General features: G+C 39.0%; 1 protein-coding gene across 1 annotated transcript; it reads right to left on the bottom strand.

The window, feature by feature from the left end:
- Positions 1-193: 193 nt before the first annotated feature.
- bcs1l (BC1 (ubiquinol-cytochrome c reductase) synthesis-like) lies at positions 194-18561 on the bottom strand. Its single transcript, XM_061926577.1, has 7 exons — positions 17778-18561; positions 17569-17708; positions 13812-14006; positions 6221-6284; positions 5940-6112; positions 5683-5800; positions 194-892 (listed from the first exon to the last, which is right to left on the bottom strand). Exons 1-7 carry the CDS (start codon positions 18095-18097, stop codon positions 640-642), a joined length of 1263 nt encoding a protein of 420 aa, XP_061782561.1. The 5' UTR covers positions 18098-18561; the 3' UTR covers positions 194-639.
- Between the last annotated feature and the right edge of the window lie 242 nt (positions 18562-18803).

Here is an 18803-nt window from a genome sequence, read left to right as displayed (position 1 = left end):
TAGGAAATGGATGGATCATCTTTGACTTAGTTTGTCCAGTAAATTGTTAGTTTAGTGTGTACGTATATAAAACTTGTAATTAAAGATGCATTTTAAACGTATCAGTGAACTATGTAGAATATTGAAATACTGTATCGTATTGTGACTCAAGTATTTGAAGTCACTGCCAATGCACATTAAACTAATGGTCAAAAGGATTTTATTACAGTATTTACATTAAATATATGGTATTTCACTTTAAACACGTTTCACAAGTGGATGGAGAAATGTTTTATTAAGTTACTATAAATCACTTGTTAACAAGGGGATATCTCATAGTCAATTTGAAGCTAATTTTAGTTAATATTACAATACCTGTAGGAGCGTACAACTGTATGTCAAGCGCCATGATTAAGAATTCCTTTTTAAAGCGGGAAGTTTTGCACGATGGTAAATTCAACTGATTTAAATTATGAACAAAAAATTAATACATTTCAACTTTAAAAGAAGATCCCCTTCTTAATAAGAAGTCTAGTCTTTGGTAATGGCCCACCTCAATGGGCAAATACATATGTTTTTAAATAAATGTGCAACAGTGTCGTTCATTTCACTCTTTTTTTAAAAAAAGGTTCTATTCAATGACAAAAACATCCAGTCCTGTCATTCTTGTATTTTGGCAACGTTGCTTATCGATCCCTCAGGGTCCGTTTTGTGCAACAGAAGGTGCCCTTGCACCTGAGCGGCGCTGATGGTCGTGTGGACGGACAGCGCACACTTTGCAAAACGCTCTGCTTCAGAGGCGGGCTCGTCCGGATAGAAGCGTCTGAACATCTGCGTTAGCTGCCAGTGCGTACAATGTCCGATGTATTGCTTCAGATCGACGCGGCCGGGTCGGATCAGAGCCGAATCTAACCTGCAGATGCACACATGACAAGCACAAAAACTGCCGTCAATGAAAAGACGGCAACAATATACGTTTTAGATACATTGAGAATGGTTAAAGGGGAACATTATCACCAGACCTATGTAAGCGTTAATATATACCTTGATGTTGCAGAAAAAAGACCATATATTTTTTTAACCGATTTCCGAACTCTAAATGGGTGAATTTTGGCGAATTAAACGCCTTCTAATATTCGCTCTCGGAGCAATGACGTCACAATGTGACGTCGCATCGGGAAGCTATCCGCCATTTTCTCAAACACCGAGTCAAATCAGCTCTGTTATTTTCCGTTTTTTCGACTGTTTTCCGTACCTTGGAGACATCATGCCTCGTCGGTGTGTTGTCGGAGGGTGTAACAACACGAACATGGACGGATTCAAGTTTCACCAGTGGCCCAAAGATGCGAAAGTGGCAAGAAATTGGACGTTTGTTCCGCACACTTTACCGACGAAAGCTATGCTACGACAGAGATGGCAAGAATGTGTGGATATCCTGCGACACTCAAAGCAGATGCATTTCCAACGATAAAGTCAAAGAAATCTGCCGCCAGACCCCCATTGAATCTGCCGGAGTGTGTGAGCAATTCAGGGACAAAGGACCTCGGTAGCACGGCAAGCAATGGCGGCAGTTTGTTCCCGCAGACGAGCGAGCTAAACCCCCTGGATGTGTTGGCTCACACCGTCCCTTATGCCACCGAAGATGATCAAGAGAAGAATATCGACCCTAGCTTCCCTGGCCTGCTGACATCAACTCCAAAACTGGACAGATCAGCTTTCAGGAAAAGAGAGCGGATGTCTACAGAATATATTAATTGATGAAAATTGGGCTGTCTGCACTCTCAAAGTGCATGTTGTTGCCAAATGTATTTCATATGCTGTAAACCTAGTTCATAGTTGTTAGTTTCCTTTAATGCCAAACAAACACATACCAATCGTTGGTTAGAAGGCAATCCCCGAATTCGTCCTCGCTTTCTCCCGTGTCGTGTCGTTTTCGTCGGTTTCGCTTGCATACGGTTCAAACCGATATGGCTCAATAGCTTCAGTTTCTTCTTCAATTTCGTTTTCGCTACCTGCCTCCACACTACAACCATCCATTTCAATACATTCGTAATCTGTTGAATCGCTTAAGCCGCTGAAATCCGAGTCTGAATCCCAGCTAATGTCGCTATAGCTTGCTGTTCTTTGCGCCATGTTTGTTTGTGTTGGCATCACTGTGTGACGTCACAGGAAAATGGACGGGTGTATATAACGATGGTTAAAATCAGGCACTTTGAAGCTTTTTTTAGGGATATTGCGTGATGGGTAAAATTTTGAAAACAACTTCGAAAAATATAATAAGCCACTGGGAACTGATTTTTAATGGTTTTAACAATTCTGAAATTGTGATAATGTTCCCCTTTAAAAATTTCATTAAGGCAGTGCAATATTTTCACATCTGCCAAAAAAGTTTAAAAGGTCTTATTGGCAGGTTACATACTTAAAGTCATCTGTAAGTAGTTCATGGTCTATAAGTCTCTACTTTTGTCTTACGTTTTAAATCCTGCGGCTTATAAAACGGTGCTAATTTATGCATTTTTCTCTGCTAATGGCCATAATGATTTGTATTGGACAAATACCATATTTTTCGGATTATAAAGTCGCACCTGCCGAAAATGCATGATAAAGAAGGAAAAAAACATATATAAGTCGCACTCAAGTATAAGTCAAATTTTTTGGGGAAATTTACTTGATAAAATCCAACACCGAGAATAGACATTTGAAAGGCAATTTAAAATAAATAAAGAATAGTGAACAACAGGCTGAATAAGTGTACGTTATATGAGGCATAAATAACCAACTGAGAAGGTGCCTGGTATGTTAACGTAACATATTATGGTAAGAGTCATTCAAATAACTATAACATATAGAACATGCTATACGTTTACCAAACAATCTGTCACTCCTAATCGCTAAATCCCATGAAATCTTCTTCCTCTGTGTCGCTTCTAAATACTATTATTTGATATTTTACGGTAATGTGTTAATAATTTCACACATAAGTCGCACCCCCGGCCAAACTATGAAAAAAACTGCGACTTATAATCCGAAAAATACGGTAGATTTTATATTACGTCGACAGACATTGTAAAGGTATGTTATTGTTGGTGCTATGGCGCCATCTTTTGGACGAGTTCCTTCACTGCAGGTGCTGTACTGTACTGTACTTCCTGTTTCGTTCCTTGAACCCTAAGTATTCGTCCGTAGGTTTTCTACTCGTATAAATTCTTCATTCATCACTCCAAAGAACGTTTCCAAGTTTTACAATATAACTAAAATAATTCTTATTTACTAAACCGCCCCACGTGTGATGTCTTTAGGAGTATTTTTATGCATATTTGTACATGCTATCACGATGTAGTCAAGCTTGGTAGCATTAGCGAATATACTAACACGTTTACGGGTGTATGTGTTAGTATTATTAATTGACAATTGCATTCTTTTTGTATTGTTTCAGTTTTGTAAAGTCACCCAAAACGTCACCGTGAACTTATTGAGTCTGTTTAGCCGATTGGAGAGCGAGCCTCCGCAGCCAGTGGGTCCACACTTCAAAAAGTCAGTGTTCAAAAACAAGAAAAAAAATACAAAAAATTAGGGGTATTTTATTTGAATTAAGCAAAATTATCTGCCAATAGAACAAGAAAATTTGGCTTGTCAAGACTTTCCAAAACAAGTAAAATTAGCTAACCTCAATGAACCCCAAAATACTTTAAAATAAGTCACGAATAACAACTTTACTACTATATGACTATGTATTTTCTATTGTTTCATTGAAAATAAAACCGCAAAGTCCATTTGGCTGTCATCTGTTTTAATTATGAGACACACTTGTGTCAAAGTCATGATTTTCTTTTCATGCTTGAAATAAGAAATTATTACTTTAAAAAAGTAGTTTTATACTTGTGAGTGTTGATGACACAGCTTTGCAACAGTTGATATTCTAATTTCAAGCATGTTTTACTCAATATAGGTCATCACATCTCAGCAACAAGCTGTAATATCTTACTGAGATCATTTAGGACCAAAACCCTTAAAACAAGTAAAACACTAACATAAAATCTGCTTAGTGAGAAGAATTATCTTATCAGACAGAAAATAAGCAAATATCACCCTTATTTGAGATATTTAATCTTACTTAGATTTCAGTTTTTGCAGTGCATGACGATGACTCCTGTTTCCTTTGATCAGCCGTTTACAAATTTTTTGGTACCGGTATATATCTGCGGGATATGGTCCGGTGCGGCTAATATACATACAAATAATTAGTTATTCAAAAATTTGGTGGGTGTGGCTTAAAGACAGGGGCCCTCTATAGCCCGTAAAGCTCCTACATGCCACTAGGAGCAATACAACTACTTATACAACTACAATCTATTTAACGTTGGAATATATCAAATGGTAATGTTATTTTTTGTAGAACTGCATGCAGGACTTACTTATAAATAAGCCAAAAAAATATATATATTTTTTAAATTGAGTATGGCTGCAAAATAAGGCACCACGGGGCCAAAAAAGTTGCGAGTGCCAGGTCTTTCATAAAGAAAATGAAAAACACAATTGAATTTAAGAAAGAAGTATGATTTATAGGTGGAAAAGAGCAACTCTTATTAGCTCCATTCTTAGCTGACTTTTGCTAACGTTTATTTACGAGTTAGAATGCATAAAAAAAAGAAAAACAGATGTGTTTTTGTCTTGCATTTAAGGATTGTGAATGACAGGCAAAATTCCCCCCCAAAAATGCAGGGACCTTTTTAGCACGTCTGCGAAGCCCAGGCTTAGTTGGGAAAAATACAGACCAATAAAATTATAGACCGCATATATTGGGTTTGTATTCCATATAAATATTTTATATTTAAATACATGCTTATAAGAACTATCATGAGAACATTTGGTCATTGTTTAACTCAAAAATAACACTTTTGTTGCCAAGTATGAGTTTATAAAACAATCAGTGAATTGTTATTCCTGGTTTGAATGATTAATATTTATTTTAATAATAATAATTGGTAGTTTTAATTATATTATTTAATTATATTATGTAATTATTTTAATATTTATTAATTACACTTAGGGCAGCACGGTGGAAGAGGGGTTAGTGCGTCTGCCTCACAAAACGAAGGTCCTGAGCAGTCCTGGGTTCAATCCCGGGCTCGGGATCTTTCTGTGTGGAGTTTGCATGTTCTCCCCGTGACTGCGTGGGTTCCCTCCGGGTACTCCGGCTTCCTCCCACCTCCAAAAAACATGCACCTGGGGATAGGTTGATTGGCAACACTAAATTGGCCCTAGTGTGTGAATGTGAGTGTGAATGTTGTCTGTCTATCTGTGTTGGCCCTGTGATGAGGTGGCGAATTGTCCAGGGTGCACCCCGCCTTCCGCCCGATTGTAGCTGAGATAGGCTCCAGCGCCCCCCGCGACCCCGAAGGGATTAAGCGGTAGAAAATGGATGGATGGATGGAATAATTACACTTAATAGCCTATTTTCTCTGATTCACCTTCCAAAGACTAATATTTGGCGCCCTCTGGTGGCATTGACTTACCTGTCAATGAAATTGGTGGTCATGAACCGATTGTAGCTGAGATAGGCTCCAGCGCCCCCCGCGACCCCGAAGGGATTAAGCAGTAGAAAATGGATGGATGGATGGAATAATTACACTTAATAGCCTATTTTCTCTGATTCACCTTCCAAAGACTACTATTTGGCGCCCTCTGGTGGCATTGACTTACCTGTCAATGAAATTGGTGGTCATGAATACAATTCTGGCCTCAGAGGAAGCCACTCCATCCAGAGAGTTCAGCAGGCCACTGAAGGTCAGCCTTCCCATTCCCTGGTAGGCCAACGGGTCTGTGAGGCACAAGCAAATGGTATTTAAAAGTCAAATCACAGTGTCACACAGCTTGTTAAGCTTGAAACGGAGGGTCAGTAGTAAAGAATCAAGACGATCGCAAAATGCAGACTCATGCTTAACGTCTCGATAACGTACTTTCTTTGGGGAGAAGCTCTCTGCTGACGAAGGCGGCGTCGACGTCCTCCAACAGGATTATACTTTGCTGCGGTGCCACACTCAATAGATGGTTCAGACGGTCGTCGGAAAGTGAGCGGTCACTCAGACTCATCAAACAGATACTATAGCCCAGCTCGCCAGCCAGAGCCGTGCTGGAATACAAACAAGTAGGAAAATATGAACATAGATGAAGATGGGTCACGGAGAAGAAGTCAATTTGATCCGAAAGGATAGAAATGCTTAAATAATAGCACACGAACATAAAGCTGCTTTTTCCACATCCTGGTGGCCCATACAACAGGTATCCTCTTCTGTAGGGGATGCCTGTGGAAACAAGAGCAAATGACAGATTATGAAATAAATTAGGACCGTAGATTACTTAAGTGATCATAGGTTAGTTTGTTCGATTAATTGAATAATCTGATAAAACACACTTCATAGCTCAATGCATCCATCCACACTGCAAAAACTGAAATCTAAGTAAGATTAAATATCTCAAATATGGGTGATATTTGCTTATTTTCTGTCTGATAAGATCATTCTTCTCTCTAAGCAGATTTTATGTGAGAGTCTTTTACTTGTTTTAAGGGTTTTGGTCCTAAATGATCTCGGTAAGATATTACAGCTTGTTGCTGAGATTTTATGACCTATGTTGAGTAAAACATGCTTGAAACTAGAATATCAACTGTTGCAAAGCTGTGTCATCAACACTCACAAGTATAAAACTGTTTTTCAAAGTAAAAATGTCTTATGTCAAGCATGAAATAAAAAAATAATTTAATATTTAAACATTTAACATGTGATATTTCAAACAATTTTGAACAGAAATAGTTCATGCACATTCAGATAAATTCTTCAAAATTACAATTAAAAAAAATTTGGCCAGGGGCCTGGTTGTATATATATATATATATATATATATATATATATATATATATATATATATATATATATATATATATATGTGGGGAAAAAAAATCACAAGACTATTTCATCTCTACAGGCCTGTTTCATGAGGGGGGTACCCTCAATCGTCATACATATATTGCGCTCTACTACGGTATCGAGCACTATTTTTTGGATAACCTTATTAAGACATATATATATATATATATATATATATATATATATATATATATATATATACATACATACATACATACATACATACATACATACATACATATATATATATATATATATATATATATATATATATATACATATACACACACATATATTCCTTGCACACTAATAACTGAAAGAGGATGCACTTGGCGCGATGATGTCATGTTATTGACGGGAAAATGCATTTTTAGACAATATGATTTGCCTGAGCGGCTAGAAGACCCCAAGAGTAACAAGCGGTTGCCTTGTTGCCTTTCCATTAAGAAAAATAAATTAGTTTATAGTATAAGTTTGCTGGTTTCAAGAAATGTAATGCCGAGCGCATATCATTATGTCAAGATAATGGCACTAGCATTTACTTAATTTAAGAACATTTTTCAACATATTGAGAAAAAAAAGGTCTCATTTGTTTTTTCTACCAAGAAAAGTGCACTTGTTATTAGTGAGAATATACTTATTTTAAGATATTTTGGGGTTCATTGAGGTTAGCTAATTTTACTTACTAGTCTTGACGAGCCAAATTTTCTTGTTCTATTGGCAGATAATTTTGCTTAGTTCAAATAAAATACCCCTAATGTATTTTACTTTTTTCTTGTTTTTGAACACTGACTTTTTGCAGTGCATTTTCTACCGCTTGTCCCTTTTTGGGGTCGCAAGGGGTGCTGGAGCCTATCTCAGCTGCATTCGGGCGGAAGGCGGGGTACACCCTGGACAAGTCGCCACCTCATCACAGGGCCAACACAGATAGACAGACAACATTCACACTCACATTCACACACTAGGGCCAATTTAGTGTTGCCAATCAACCTATCTCCAGGTGCATGTTTTTGGAGCTGGGAGGAAGCCGAAGTACCCGGAGGGAACCCACGCAGTCACGGGGAGAACATGCAAACTAAGTCAATAGTGTAAAATGTCGATTTAAAAAGCAACATCTATTGGATTTTGTTTTATTCATTTAGATTTCTCTCCCAAAGACCCCTTTGCCCAAGTACTTACTCCCCGATTTTCAAATACAATTACCGTATTTTTCAGACTACAAGTCGCAGTTTTTTTCATAGTATTGGCCGGGGGTGCGACTTATACTCAGGAGCGACTTATGTGTGAAATTATTAACACATTACCGTAAAATATCAAATAATATTATTTAGCTCATTCACGTAAGAGACTAGACGTATAAGATTTCATGGGATTTAGCGATTAGGAGTGACAGATTGTTTGGTAAACGTATAGCATGTTCTATATGTTATGTTAACATACCAGGCACGTTATCAGTTGGTTATTTATGCCTGATATAACGTACACTTATTCAGCCTGTTCTTCACTATTCTTTATTTATTTTAAATTGCCTTTCAAATGTCTATTCTTGGTGTTGGCTTTTATCAAATACATTTCCCCCAAAAATGCGACTTATATATGTTTTTTTTCCTTCTTTGTTATGCATTTTCGGCCCGTGCGCCTTATACTCCGGAGCGACTTATACTCCGAAAAATACGTTATACATTTAACAATAGAAACATTTCGATCTGATACGGACACTTAATAGCGATATTTGGATGAATCCGTCCTCTTTTAATTAGCCGAGCCTTAATGGACTAACTGGACACCACTTACCAAACTATTTTATACATATACATAAAATAACTGATGTATAGATCTAAGTTGCACATGAACATCAAAATATTAAGTTTAGCTCAAACTGCCATGACTTAACCAGATCCTAACCAACCAGGAACGAGCTGACTGACGAAGCCGGAAGTATGACAAACAAATAGGAACGCGCGAACAGCGCCAAGCTGAAAATGAGTTGTATTTTAAGGAAAACAGATCAAATAACTATTTTTCTGCTCGCCATTACCTACATTTTTTTCTAATAAAACTATGTAATTAATAAAGAAATAAAAAAAAAAATAATCCATCCATCTGTCTTCTTCCGCTTATTCGAAGTCGGGTCACGGAGGCAGCAGCCTAAGCAGAGAAGCTCAGACTTCCCTGTTAATAAAATAAAAATAATTCATTTTATTATTATTTTTCCAAGATAACGCCGCTGTCGTGTCTGTGCTCTTGTGTTTCCCTCTTGTTGTCGTGTGTTGTTTGCCTCTAGGTTCGGGCCTCTTTGGGGCTGCGTAACAAGGAGTGGCACTTTCTTGACCTGTGCAATGATTTTTGGTAATCTTTTAAATCTGCCTCGGGGAGCCAGGGCCGTGTCTGCCAGCTCTCTGCCACACCGGAGTCCGTGTGGAGAGACCGGAGGACATGCGGCGTCGTCGGGATGGACGGGCTTCACGGAGCATGTATCGAACACTTCAGTCTCCCTGGATGGATTCTCGATCTTCTGCGCAGGACTGGACATTGAATGGGCATTGAACGAGAGCCAGTAGGCAGCCTAGGACGGAGTAGGCTCTCTTGGTTGCTGTGTCGGGTCTGTTCCTGTCTCTGGCGTGGAGTACCGCATAGGCCACCGCGGTGCAAGTGGGTGTTGAGATGGTGTTTTTTGTTGTTTGTTTACACATGGTGCAATCCTAGTTTAGTTTTAGTTAATTATTATTATTCTTCGGTCAGTGGTCAACAAAATAAACAAACAGTACATTCATAAATTGAAAATGTTGCAGACCGAAAGGGTTTAGGCTGAAGTTGAACACGTATTGCGCCTAACCCTATAAACAATGTCATATTTATATATTATATGCAATCTGTTGTTGTGTTCCCTAATTTAAGTGTACATAAATGAAGGTGTGTGTTGCTGAGTCCGACTTGGACGTGATCTGGACTGTACATGGGTGCTTATTTTGAAAATGTAATTTTGTTTGTGGATTGTATGCAATCTGTTGTGTTCCCTGGTTTTCAGTGTACATGGGTGAAGGTGTGTGTTGCTGAGCCCGACCTGGACATAATATGAACTGGACCTGGTTTTAAGAATCCTTTTAAACAATCTGATTTCATTGACAACCTGGTCTGGTGAAGATAAGGTTCTTTTTTTTATTTTTTTTATTTTTAAATAAAATAAAATAAGATAAATAAATAAATAAATAAAAATGTTCTTGAATAAAAAAAGAAAGTAAAACAATCACACTAAAAAAAATAGTAATTAATGAAAATGTTAGTGGACCAGCAGCACACACAATCATGTGTGCTTTAAGGACTGTATCCCTTGCAGACTGTATTATTCTATATTGTAGGAACCAGAAGTTTTTAATAACAGAAAGAGACAGCCCCTTTTGTGTAAATGAGTGTGGATGAGTGTGGATGGGGGAGGGAGGTTTTTTGGGTTGGTGCACTAATGGTAAGTGTATCTTGTGTTTTTTATGTTGATTTAATAAATAAAATTAAAAAAAATTTTAAATAAAAAAATAAAACAATGTCAAATGTCATTTATAGCTTTTTTCCCCCCTGTTGCTTTATATTTGTTGCTGTATGTAGAAATAGCGCCTCTGAAGTGGCAGCTGGTTGCATCACCTCTGTGCTACTTTAATGTGTTTTATGTCCTTTGTGTTGTTTAATGTTTCCTTCTTGTTTTCATACCAAGATGGCGTCATGGATTAACCCTACGGCAATGTGCTCTCTTCTAATTGTACCGCAGGTCTCTTCTACCCACAGCTATAAGACTTTACAACCCACTTATGTGATTCCTGTGATCTTTTTTCCTTGGTGCGCCATACGGGTGTTAAAATGGCGATATTTGTTTGACTTTATCTCTACAGTCCGTGCAATCATTGGTGCGCAATTTTATTTTTTATTGCCAATTTTTCCGTATTTCTTATGTTACTGTATGTAGAACATGCACTGCAACAACAACTTTCCCATTGTGAGATGAATAAAAGTCTATCGAAGTCAAGAGGCGTGTCTTAATGAAATTAAACAATGGATGTCCGCTAACTTTTTGCAACTCAACGCCAAGAAAACGGAAATGTTGATTATCGGTCCTGCTAGACACCGACATCTATTTAATAATACCACCTTAACATTTGACAACCAAACAATTACACAAGGCGATTCGGTAAAGAATCTGGGTATTATTTTCGACCCAACTCTCGTTTGAGTCACACATTAATAAGAGTGTTACTAAAACGGCCTTCTTTCATCTCCGTAATATCGCTAAAATTCGTTCCATTTTGTCCACTAGCGACGCTGAGATCATTATTCATGCGCTCGTTACGTCTCGTATCGATTACTGTAACCTATTATTTTCGGGTCTCCCTATGTCTAGCATTAAAAGATTACAGTTGGTACAAAATGCGGCTGCTAGACTTTTGACAAGAACAAGAAAGTTTGATCATATTACGCCTATACTGTATATACCTATATATATATACACCTATATGTACCTATATATATACCTATATGTATACCTATACCATACTTGCCAACCTTGAGACCTCCGATTTCGGGGGGGGGGGGGGGGGGGGGGGGGGGGGGGGGGTTAAGAGGGGAGGAGTATATTTACAGCTAGAATTCCCCAAGTCAAGTATTTCATATATATATATATATATATATATATATATATATATATATATATATATATATATATATATATATATATATATATATATATATATACATATAAAAGAAATACTTGACTTTCAGTGAATTCTAGCTATATATTTTATTTTATTTTATTTATTATATATATATATATATATATATATATATATATATGTCTTAATAAGGTTATCCAAAAAATAGTGCTCGATACCGTAGTAGAGCGCAATATATGTATGTGTGGGGAAAAAAATCACAAGACTACTTCATCTACTTCATCAGAGATGAAGTAGTCTTGTGATTTTTTTTCCCACACATACATATATATATATATATATATATATATATATATATATATATATATATATATATATATATATATATAAATAAGATAAATACTTGAATTTCAGTGTTCATTTATTTACACATATACACACACATAACACTCATCTACTCATTGTTGAGTTAAGGGTTGAATTGTCCATCCTTGTTCTATTCTCTGTCACTATTTTTCTAACCATGCTGAACACCCTGTCTGATGATGCATTCTGATTCGTCTCCTTGTTGTGTGCTCAGTTGTGCACTGCACTCTCTAAAATCCGTAGATGTTATTGTCACATATGCATGTACAGTAGATGGCAGTATTGTCCTGTTTAAGAGTGTCACACATTGCTGTTTACGGCAGACGAACTGCTTTACGGTAGACGAAAACGTGGCTGCTGTTGTTGTGTGTTGTTACTGCACTGGGAGCACGTTAATGAAACTGCCTAACAATAAACCCACATAAGAAACCAAGAACTCGTGCCCTCCATCATTCTACAGTTATAACGTCATTGGGCAGGCACGCTGTTTTATTGTGGGAAAGCGGACGTGAAAACAGGCTGTCGACACGTCACTCAGGTCCGCCTGAATTTCGGGAGATTTTCGGGAGAAAATTTGTCCCGCGAGGTTTTCGGGAGAGGCGCTGAATTTAGGGAGTCTCACGGAAAATCCGGGAGGGTTGGCAAGTATGACCTATACTGGCTCACCTGCACTGGCTTCCTGTGCACTTAAGTTGTGACTTTAAGGTTTTACTACTTACGCATAAAATACTACACGGTCTAGGTCCATCCTATCTTGCTGATTGTATTGTACCATATGTCCCGGCAAGAAATCTGCGTTCAAAGAACTCCGGCTTATTAGTGATTCCCAAAGCCCCAAAAAAGTCTGCGGGCCATAGAGCGTTTTCTATTCGGGCTCCAGTACTCTGGAATGCCCTCCCGGTAACAGTTAGAGATGCTACCTCAGTAGAAGCATTTAAGTCCCATCTTAAAACTCATTTGTATACTCTAGCCTTTAAATAGACCCCCCTTTTAGACCAGTTGATCTGCCGTTTCTTTTCTTTTCCCCTCTGCCCCCCTCTCCCTTGTGGAGGGGAGGGGGCCATGGATGAAGTACTGGCTGTCCAGAGTCGGGACCCGGGGTGGACCGCTCGCCTGTGCATCGGTTGGGGACATCTCTGTGCTGCTGACCCGTCTCCGCTCGGGATGGTCTCCTGCTGGCCGCACTATGGACTGGACTCTCACTATTATGCTAGATCCACTATGGACTGGACTTTCACAATATTATGCTAGACCCACTCGACGTCCATTGCATCCGGTCTCCCCTAGAGGGCGGGGGTCACCCACATCGGCGGTCCTCTCCAAGGTTTCTCATAGACCGTCAGTCTACCCCAGGGCAGCTGTGGCTATGAAAGTAGCTTACCACCACCAGGTGTGAATGATTGATGGGTTCTACATGTAAAGCGACTTTGGGTACTTAGAAAAGCGCTATATAAATCCCAGTTATTATTATTATTATTATTATAGTCATTCACATTGACATCCCACTCTGTTGTGAGTTTTTCCTTGCCCTTATGTGGGCTCTGAACCGAGGATGTCGTTGTGGCTTGTGCAGCCCTTTGAGACACTTGTGATTTAGGGCTATATAAATAAACATTGATTGATTGATTGATTGAATTCCCATGCCTGTGAATTTGGCCAATAAATCTAATTCTGATTAATATTGACTCTACATATTATTATTTAGCAAATTGTTAAATAAAAATGTATTTGAATGTGTGGATTGAAACTGAGCATTATCTTTCTAAGTGTGATTTTGTATATGTTGTGCAAAAGGCCAGGCTGTGTGTAACACGCAACATAGGCGTACACGCTCACGGATAATGACGTTGTGTTTAAAGAGGGGCTGCAACACAGGATCACTTACCACGGTCTGTATACCACTTGGGGTTTCCGATGAACTCCTTCACGTCGTCTACAAGTCTTTCAGCCACACCCGCCTCTAGTACCACCGAGCTGAGGGGTCGGCGTCGCCGTGGAAACCCAAAGGGCCTCCACTCCGCCCCCATGGCCGTGTACATCACCGTGCGTCCTTCCTCCTGCTTCAGTGCTAATTCTCTGGCTGAAAAACATGACGGAAAGATCACATGAAAATGCGTAAGCGAGTGAAAGGGGAACTGCACTTTTTGGGAATTTTGTCTATGACACTTTTGTTTTTCTTTTTTTGTGCATTCTAAACAGTAAATAAACGCTAACAATGGAGCCAATGAGAGTCGCTCTATTTCGCCGATAAAGTGCTCTAAAAAAAATCCAAAAGCCTCCATTATTGTTTTATATACACACTGAAAGTATCTATGTACCATAATGAAGTAACAGTTACATTCATAATAACAGGTAATATTTACGTACATTGCTCATTTCAAGCGCACATCGGCGCATTAATTTCACAGACGCATCCCTGAAACAACAACAACACTGCTAATCATTGCAGACTTCATGAGGGAGAACAAAGACTACTTTCTTTGGGAAAAATGATGATCCAGGACTAGAGATGTCCGATAATGGCTTTTTTGCCGATATTCAGATATTGTCCAACTCTTAATTACCGATTCCGACATCAACCGATACCGATATATACAGTCGTGGAATTAACACATTATTATGCCTAATTTTGTTGTGATGCCCCGCTGAATGCATTAAACAATGTAACAACATTTTCCAAAATAAATCATCTCAAGTTATGGAAAAAAATGCCAACATGGCACTGCCATATTTATTATTGAAGTCACAAAGTGCATTATTTTTTTTAACATGCCTCAAAACAGCAGCTTGGAATTTGGGACATGCTCTCCCTTAGAGAGCATAAGGAGGTTGATGTGGGCGGGGTTGAGGTGGGGTGTATATTGTAGCGTCCCGGAAGAGTTAGTGCTGCAAGGGGTTCTGGGTATTTGTTCTGCTGTGTTACGGTGCGGATGTTCTCCCGAAATGTGTTTGTCATTCTTGTTTGGTGTGGGTTCACAGTGTGGTGCATATTTGTAACAGTGTTAAAGTTGTTTATACGGCCACCCTCAGTGTGACCTGTATGGCTGTTGACCAAGTATGCATTGCATTCACTTGTGTGTGTGAAAAGCCGTAGATATGATGTGATTGGACCGGCACACAAAGGCAGTGCCTTTAAGGCACGCCTCCAATATTGTTGTCTGGGTGGAAATCGGGAAAAATTCGGGAGAATGGTTGCCCCGGGAGATTTTCTGGAGGGGCACTGAAATTCGTGAGTCTCCCGGGAAAATCGGGAAGGTTGGCAAGTATGACTGGGAGATGCAACTGCTCTGTACTTCTCCCTACGTCCGTGTACCACTCCGTACAGCAGCGTTTTAAAAAGTCATACATTTTACTTTTTGAAACCGATACCGATAATTTCTGACATTACATTTTAAAGCATTTATCGGACATCTCTATCCAGGACCTTGTATTTTGGAGCCTGAATATAAGGAAGACGAGCTACATGTTTTAGAAGCTGTGTGCTAAACTGCTCCAGCTTTAGTGAAACACTAAGCATCATGTAGCAGTATTGCTAAGCGCTGAACAAGAAATTACGAACATAATGAGACAATCACTTACTGTACAATGTCTGCTCTCACTGGGACGCCGACTGATGGGAAGTTTAGATAAAGAATTAGCCGTAATGATCACGCAGTTTTAAAAAAACACAACAAGGTGCCGCGGCCAGCGTCTTTTCGTGTCTATCTCGCCATAAGCTGAACGTCAAAGTTGACTAATTTCTTGGTTTATGGCCACAACCTTCATGATTTATAACATAGAATAAAGTTTCACCAGTTTAGACGCGATGCAGCAGCTCACTGGCTCTTTATGTCAATATAGCAGCATAAGCCAGTTAGCTCTCTGTGCTCACGGCACAGCTAAAAATAGTTTGTCTGCGTTAGCGCTTATAATAACAATTGCTAATACTTGGTTAATATTCAGGTAGAGATGTAAATAGAGTAATATTGGCGGTTTTTTGGGTGTTTTTAGAGGGCTTTAAGTGCGGAGGAGAGTACTCCCATTAGCTGCATTGTTAGCTACCTCTTACCTGCCGTATTTTATGACTTAGAATCAGTGTTGGGTTAGTTACTGAAAACCAGTAACTAGTTACAGTTACTAGTTACTTTATTTCAAAAGTAACTCAGTTACTAACTGAGTTACTTACACCAAAAAGTAATGCGTTACTGTGAAAAGTAACTATTTAGTTACCTATATATATATATATATATATATTTTTTTTTTTTTTTTTTTAAGGCCCCCTTTAATGCCCTTTTAGCCTTCATTTCAGTACTGTTATTGCACTGGAGAATAATACAATCTGTTGATCAACTTGACATGCATTTGCATCACTGAACTCTGCTAAGCAATGTGGTCTACATACAACACACAAAGACAAAGATATGTTTCAAAGGGCCAATTTGTTTCAGGCCAGAACGAATTGACAAAACTATTTGAAATAGCTGCAACATAACATACATAAGTAACAAACAGCATAATAACAACATAGCTGTAAACCAAGGAAGGCACACACTACATACACAAAGCCTAACCAGGCGTTTTTTTCTCTCAAGGAATTCTGAAATAAAATCATGTTTGAAGCCCAGAACACTCTACACATTTCCCCAGTTTTAGTTTAGAGATAAGGAAAGATTGGCCTGGCCCACTAGCATCCCTCTTTATGTTTGTGAACTTTACTGTATAGTCTATACCAGTGGTTCTTAACCTTGTTGGAGGTACCGAACCCCAGCAGTTTAATATGTGCATTCGCCGAACCCTTCTTTAGTGAAAAATAAAAGTTTTTTTTTTTTAATTCAAGACAAAGTTATATGTTTTGTTACTGGTGCACAAAATGAACCACAACAAATTACACACCTGCAAATCAGATGGAAAATTAAAGGGAACATTGTTTAGGGGTATCCATAATACGCCGATAGGGAGAAGTTTTTATTTACACGATGAGTCGGGTGTGTCTTGACCTCCGCCGAACCCCTAGGGTTCGATCGAACCCGGGTTAAGAACCACTGGTTTATACATTTACAGTGATGTGATAATCAAACACTCTAGAAGTCTAGAATGAAAGAGCAACGGTATATAAGAAAATTGACAGAGTGTGTGTACCTTCAGTGCGCAGTGCCTCTGTTAAAATCCAGCCGCTGTTGCTTAGGAGGTGAAGTGTGTCTCTCTTTACTAGCTTCGTCGAAGCATGTTGCTTTTGTAGCTGTTTCAGCAGATTTGAATTGCTAGGATAGGATCTTTGATCCAAGACACAACTTACATTTAACTAAAATGTTCTTTTCTTTGTGGTCGACAAAAGAAAAGTAGTGAGAATATCTCCATGTTAAGAAGCTCGGCTTCGCCATGTCTTGTTAGTAAACACAGACACGTCACCTCCCACACACACACACACCTCTTCCTTGTCGCCTTTTCCGCAGCGTTCAAATAAAACACACTCAGATCTTCTCAGTTTCTAACTGAGTTACTGAATATGAAAAATAACGCGTTAGATTACTATTTACTGCCGAAAGTAGTCTCAACACTGCTTAAAATGCATAAAACAAACTTGTATATGGTTTGTGAATGGTATGCACATTTTTTTCCAAAAAGTGCCGTTTTCATTTAAATGTGACTTGTGATGCCGCTACCTTCTTGTAAGATATTGAAGAAGATCTGTCTGTCCCTGCCTAACGCTGTAAACGTGACAGACTCCCAAGGGGTTCCAGTTTGCAGATCAATCATCTGTTTCTCTCTGGTCCTCTCCACTCTGATCCACTTCGTCCCATACCTAAAGGAGAAGACAGTACGATAAGTTGCGCCATTTAAGGGGTAGGACGCCTGGTAAAATAGTTCTAACCAGATGATGTGGTTCCCGGGGCTTGGATGAAAGTCGAACTGAGTGTGAACCCGTCCACTCTCATGGGCCAGGTATGAGGTCTGCACACTCAGGTGCTGCGTGTGTCTGGCGTGCTTCGTGATCCAACTCAGCAGCCAGTGGTAGCTTTTGTCCTTGCTGGGGACCTCCAGGGTGATCATGTAGTTCCTTCGAAAAAACACCATCCCCACTTGGGCTCCTTTCCTGGCCATCGCCAATGCTGTTCCAACACCCACCAGTCCAAAACCAGCCCCAAAGTAGGGGTTGTCCTTCAGACTGTCCAGTATGTCTGACAGCGGCATTTTTTTACTTTAATGTACACACCTCTACAGGAATCAAATTATAACATTTGATTATAAGAATTATTTTTACTTAATGTACACACCTCTACAGGAATCCAATTATGACATTTGATTATAAGAATTATAATAAATACTTAAATCGTAACACCTGCTCATTTGTTTTGATAGTTGTCATTTTAGAATAGCATGACGATACTGTTCCCTGACTGCGTCGATGTGTGGGGGAAGTGATATTGTTTTCAAGTCAATATTTGGTGACGCTAACATGACAACAAATCCCTTACTTTGGTCGTCCTTTCACCGCAGCTGCCTCCAAAACCGAGAACGTGTCTATTAATGTCTATTAATCTTAATAAAAGGATGCATGGACGTTACAAGCCGCTCGCCGGCGACCTATGATACACTTCCTGCGTTACATATACAACCTTCCCCCCAACACACGCGCTAACTTCCTGCGTTTCACATACAACCTTCCGCCCAACACACGCGCTAACTTAACATTAGTTCCTCTTTCGTGCTCGCGTTTTATGTTCCCCCTTTTTAGATCGTACGTTTTAGCCATATTTTCCTATTTATTTATTTTTCTTTTATAGTGAGCACGTTTGTATTTTAATACGTGAGCCTTAGTTCAGATGTCGGAAAAATGACCAACATTTTGCCAAAATGAACGGAAAGCTACCGCTAGCAAGCAAAGCCACCGATGATG

Source organism: Nerophis lumbriciformis, linkage group LG31 (genome assembly GCF_033978685.3).
Source record: "Nerophis lumbriciformis linkage group LG31, RoL_Nlum_v2.1, whole genome shotgun sequence".
In the NCBI taxonomy this organism is placed as follows: Eukaryota; Metazoa; Chordata; class Actinopteri; order Syngnathiformes; family Syngnathidae; genus Nerophis; species Nerophis lumbriciformis.
Note: the sequence above shows the minus strand (reverse complement) of the source record. Positions and strands in the feature narration are given on the sequence as shown.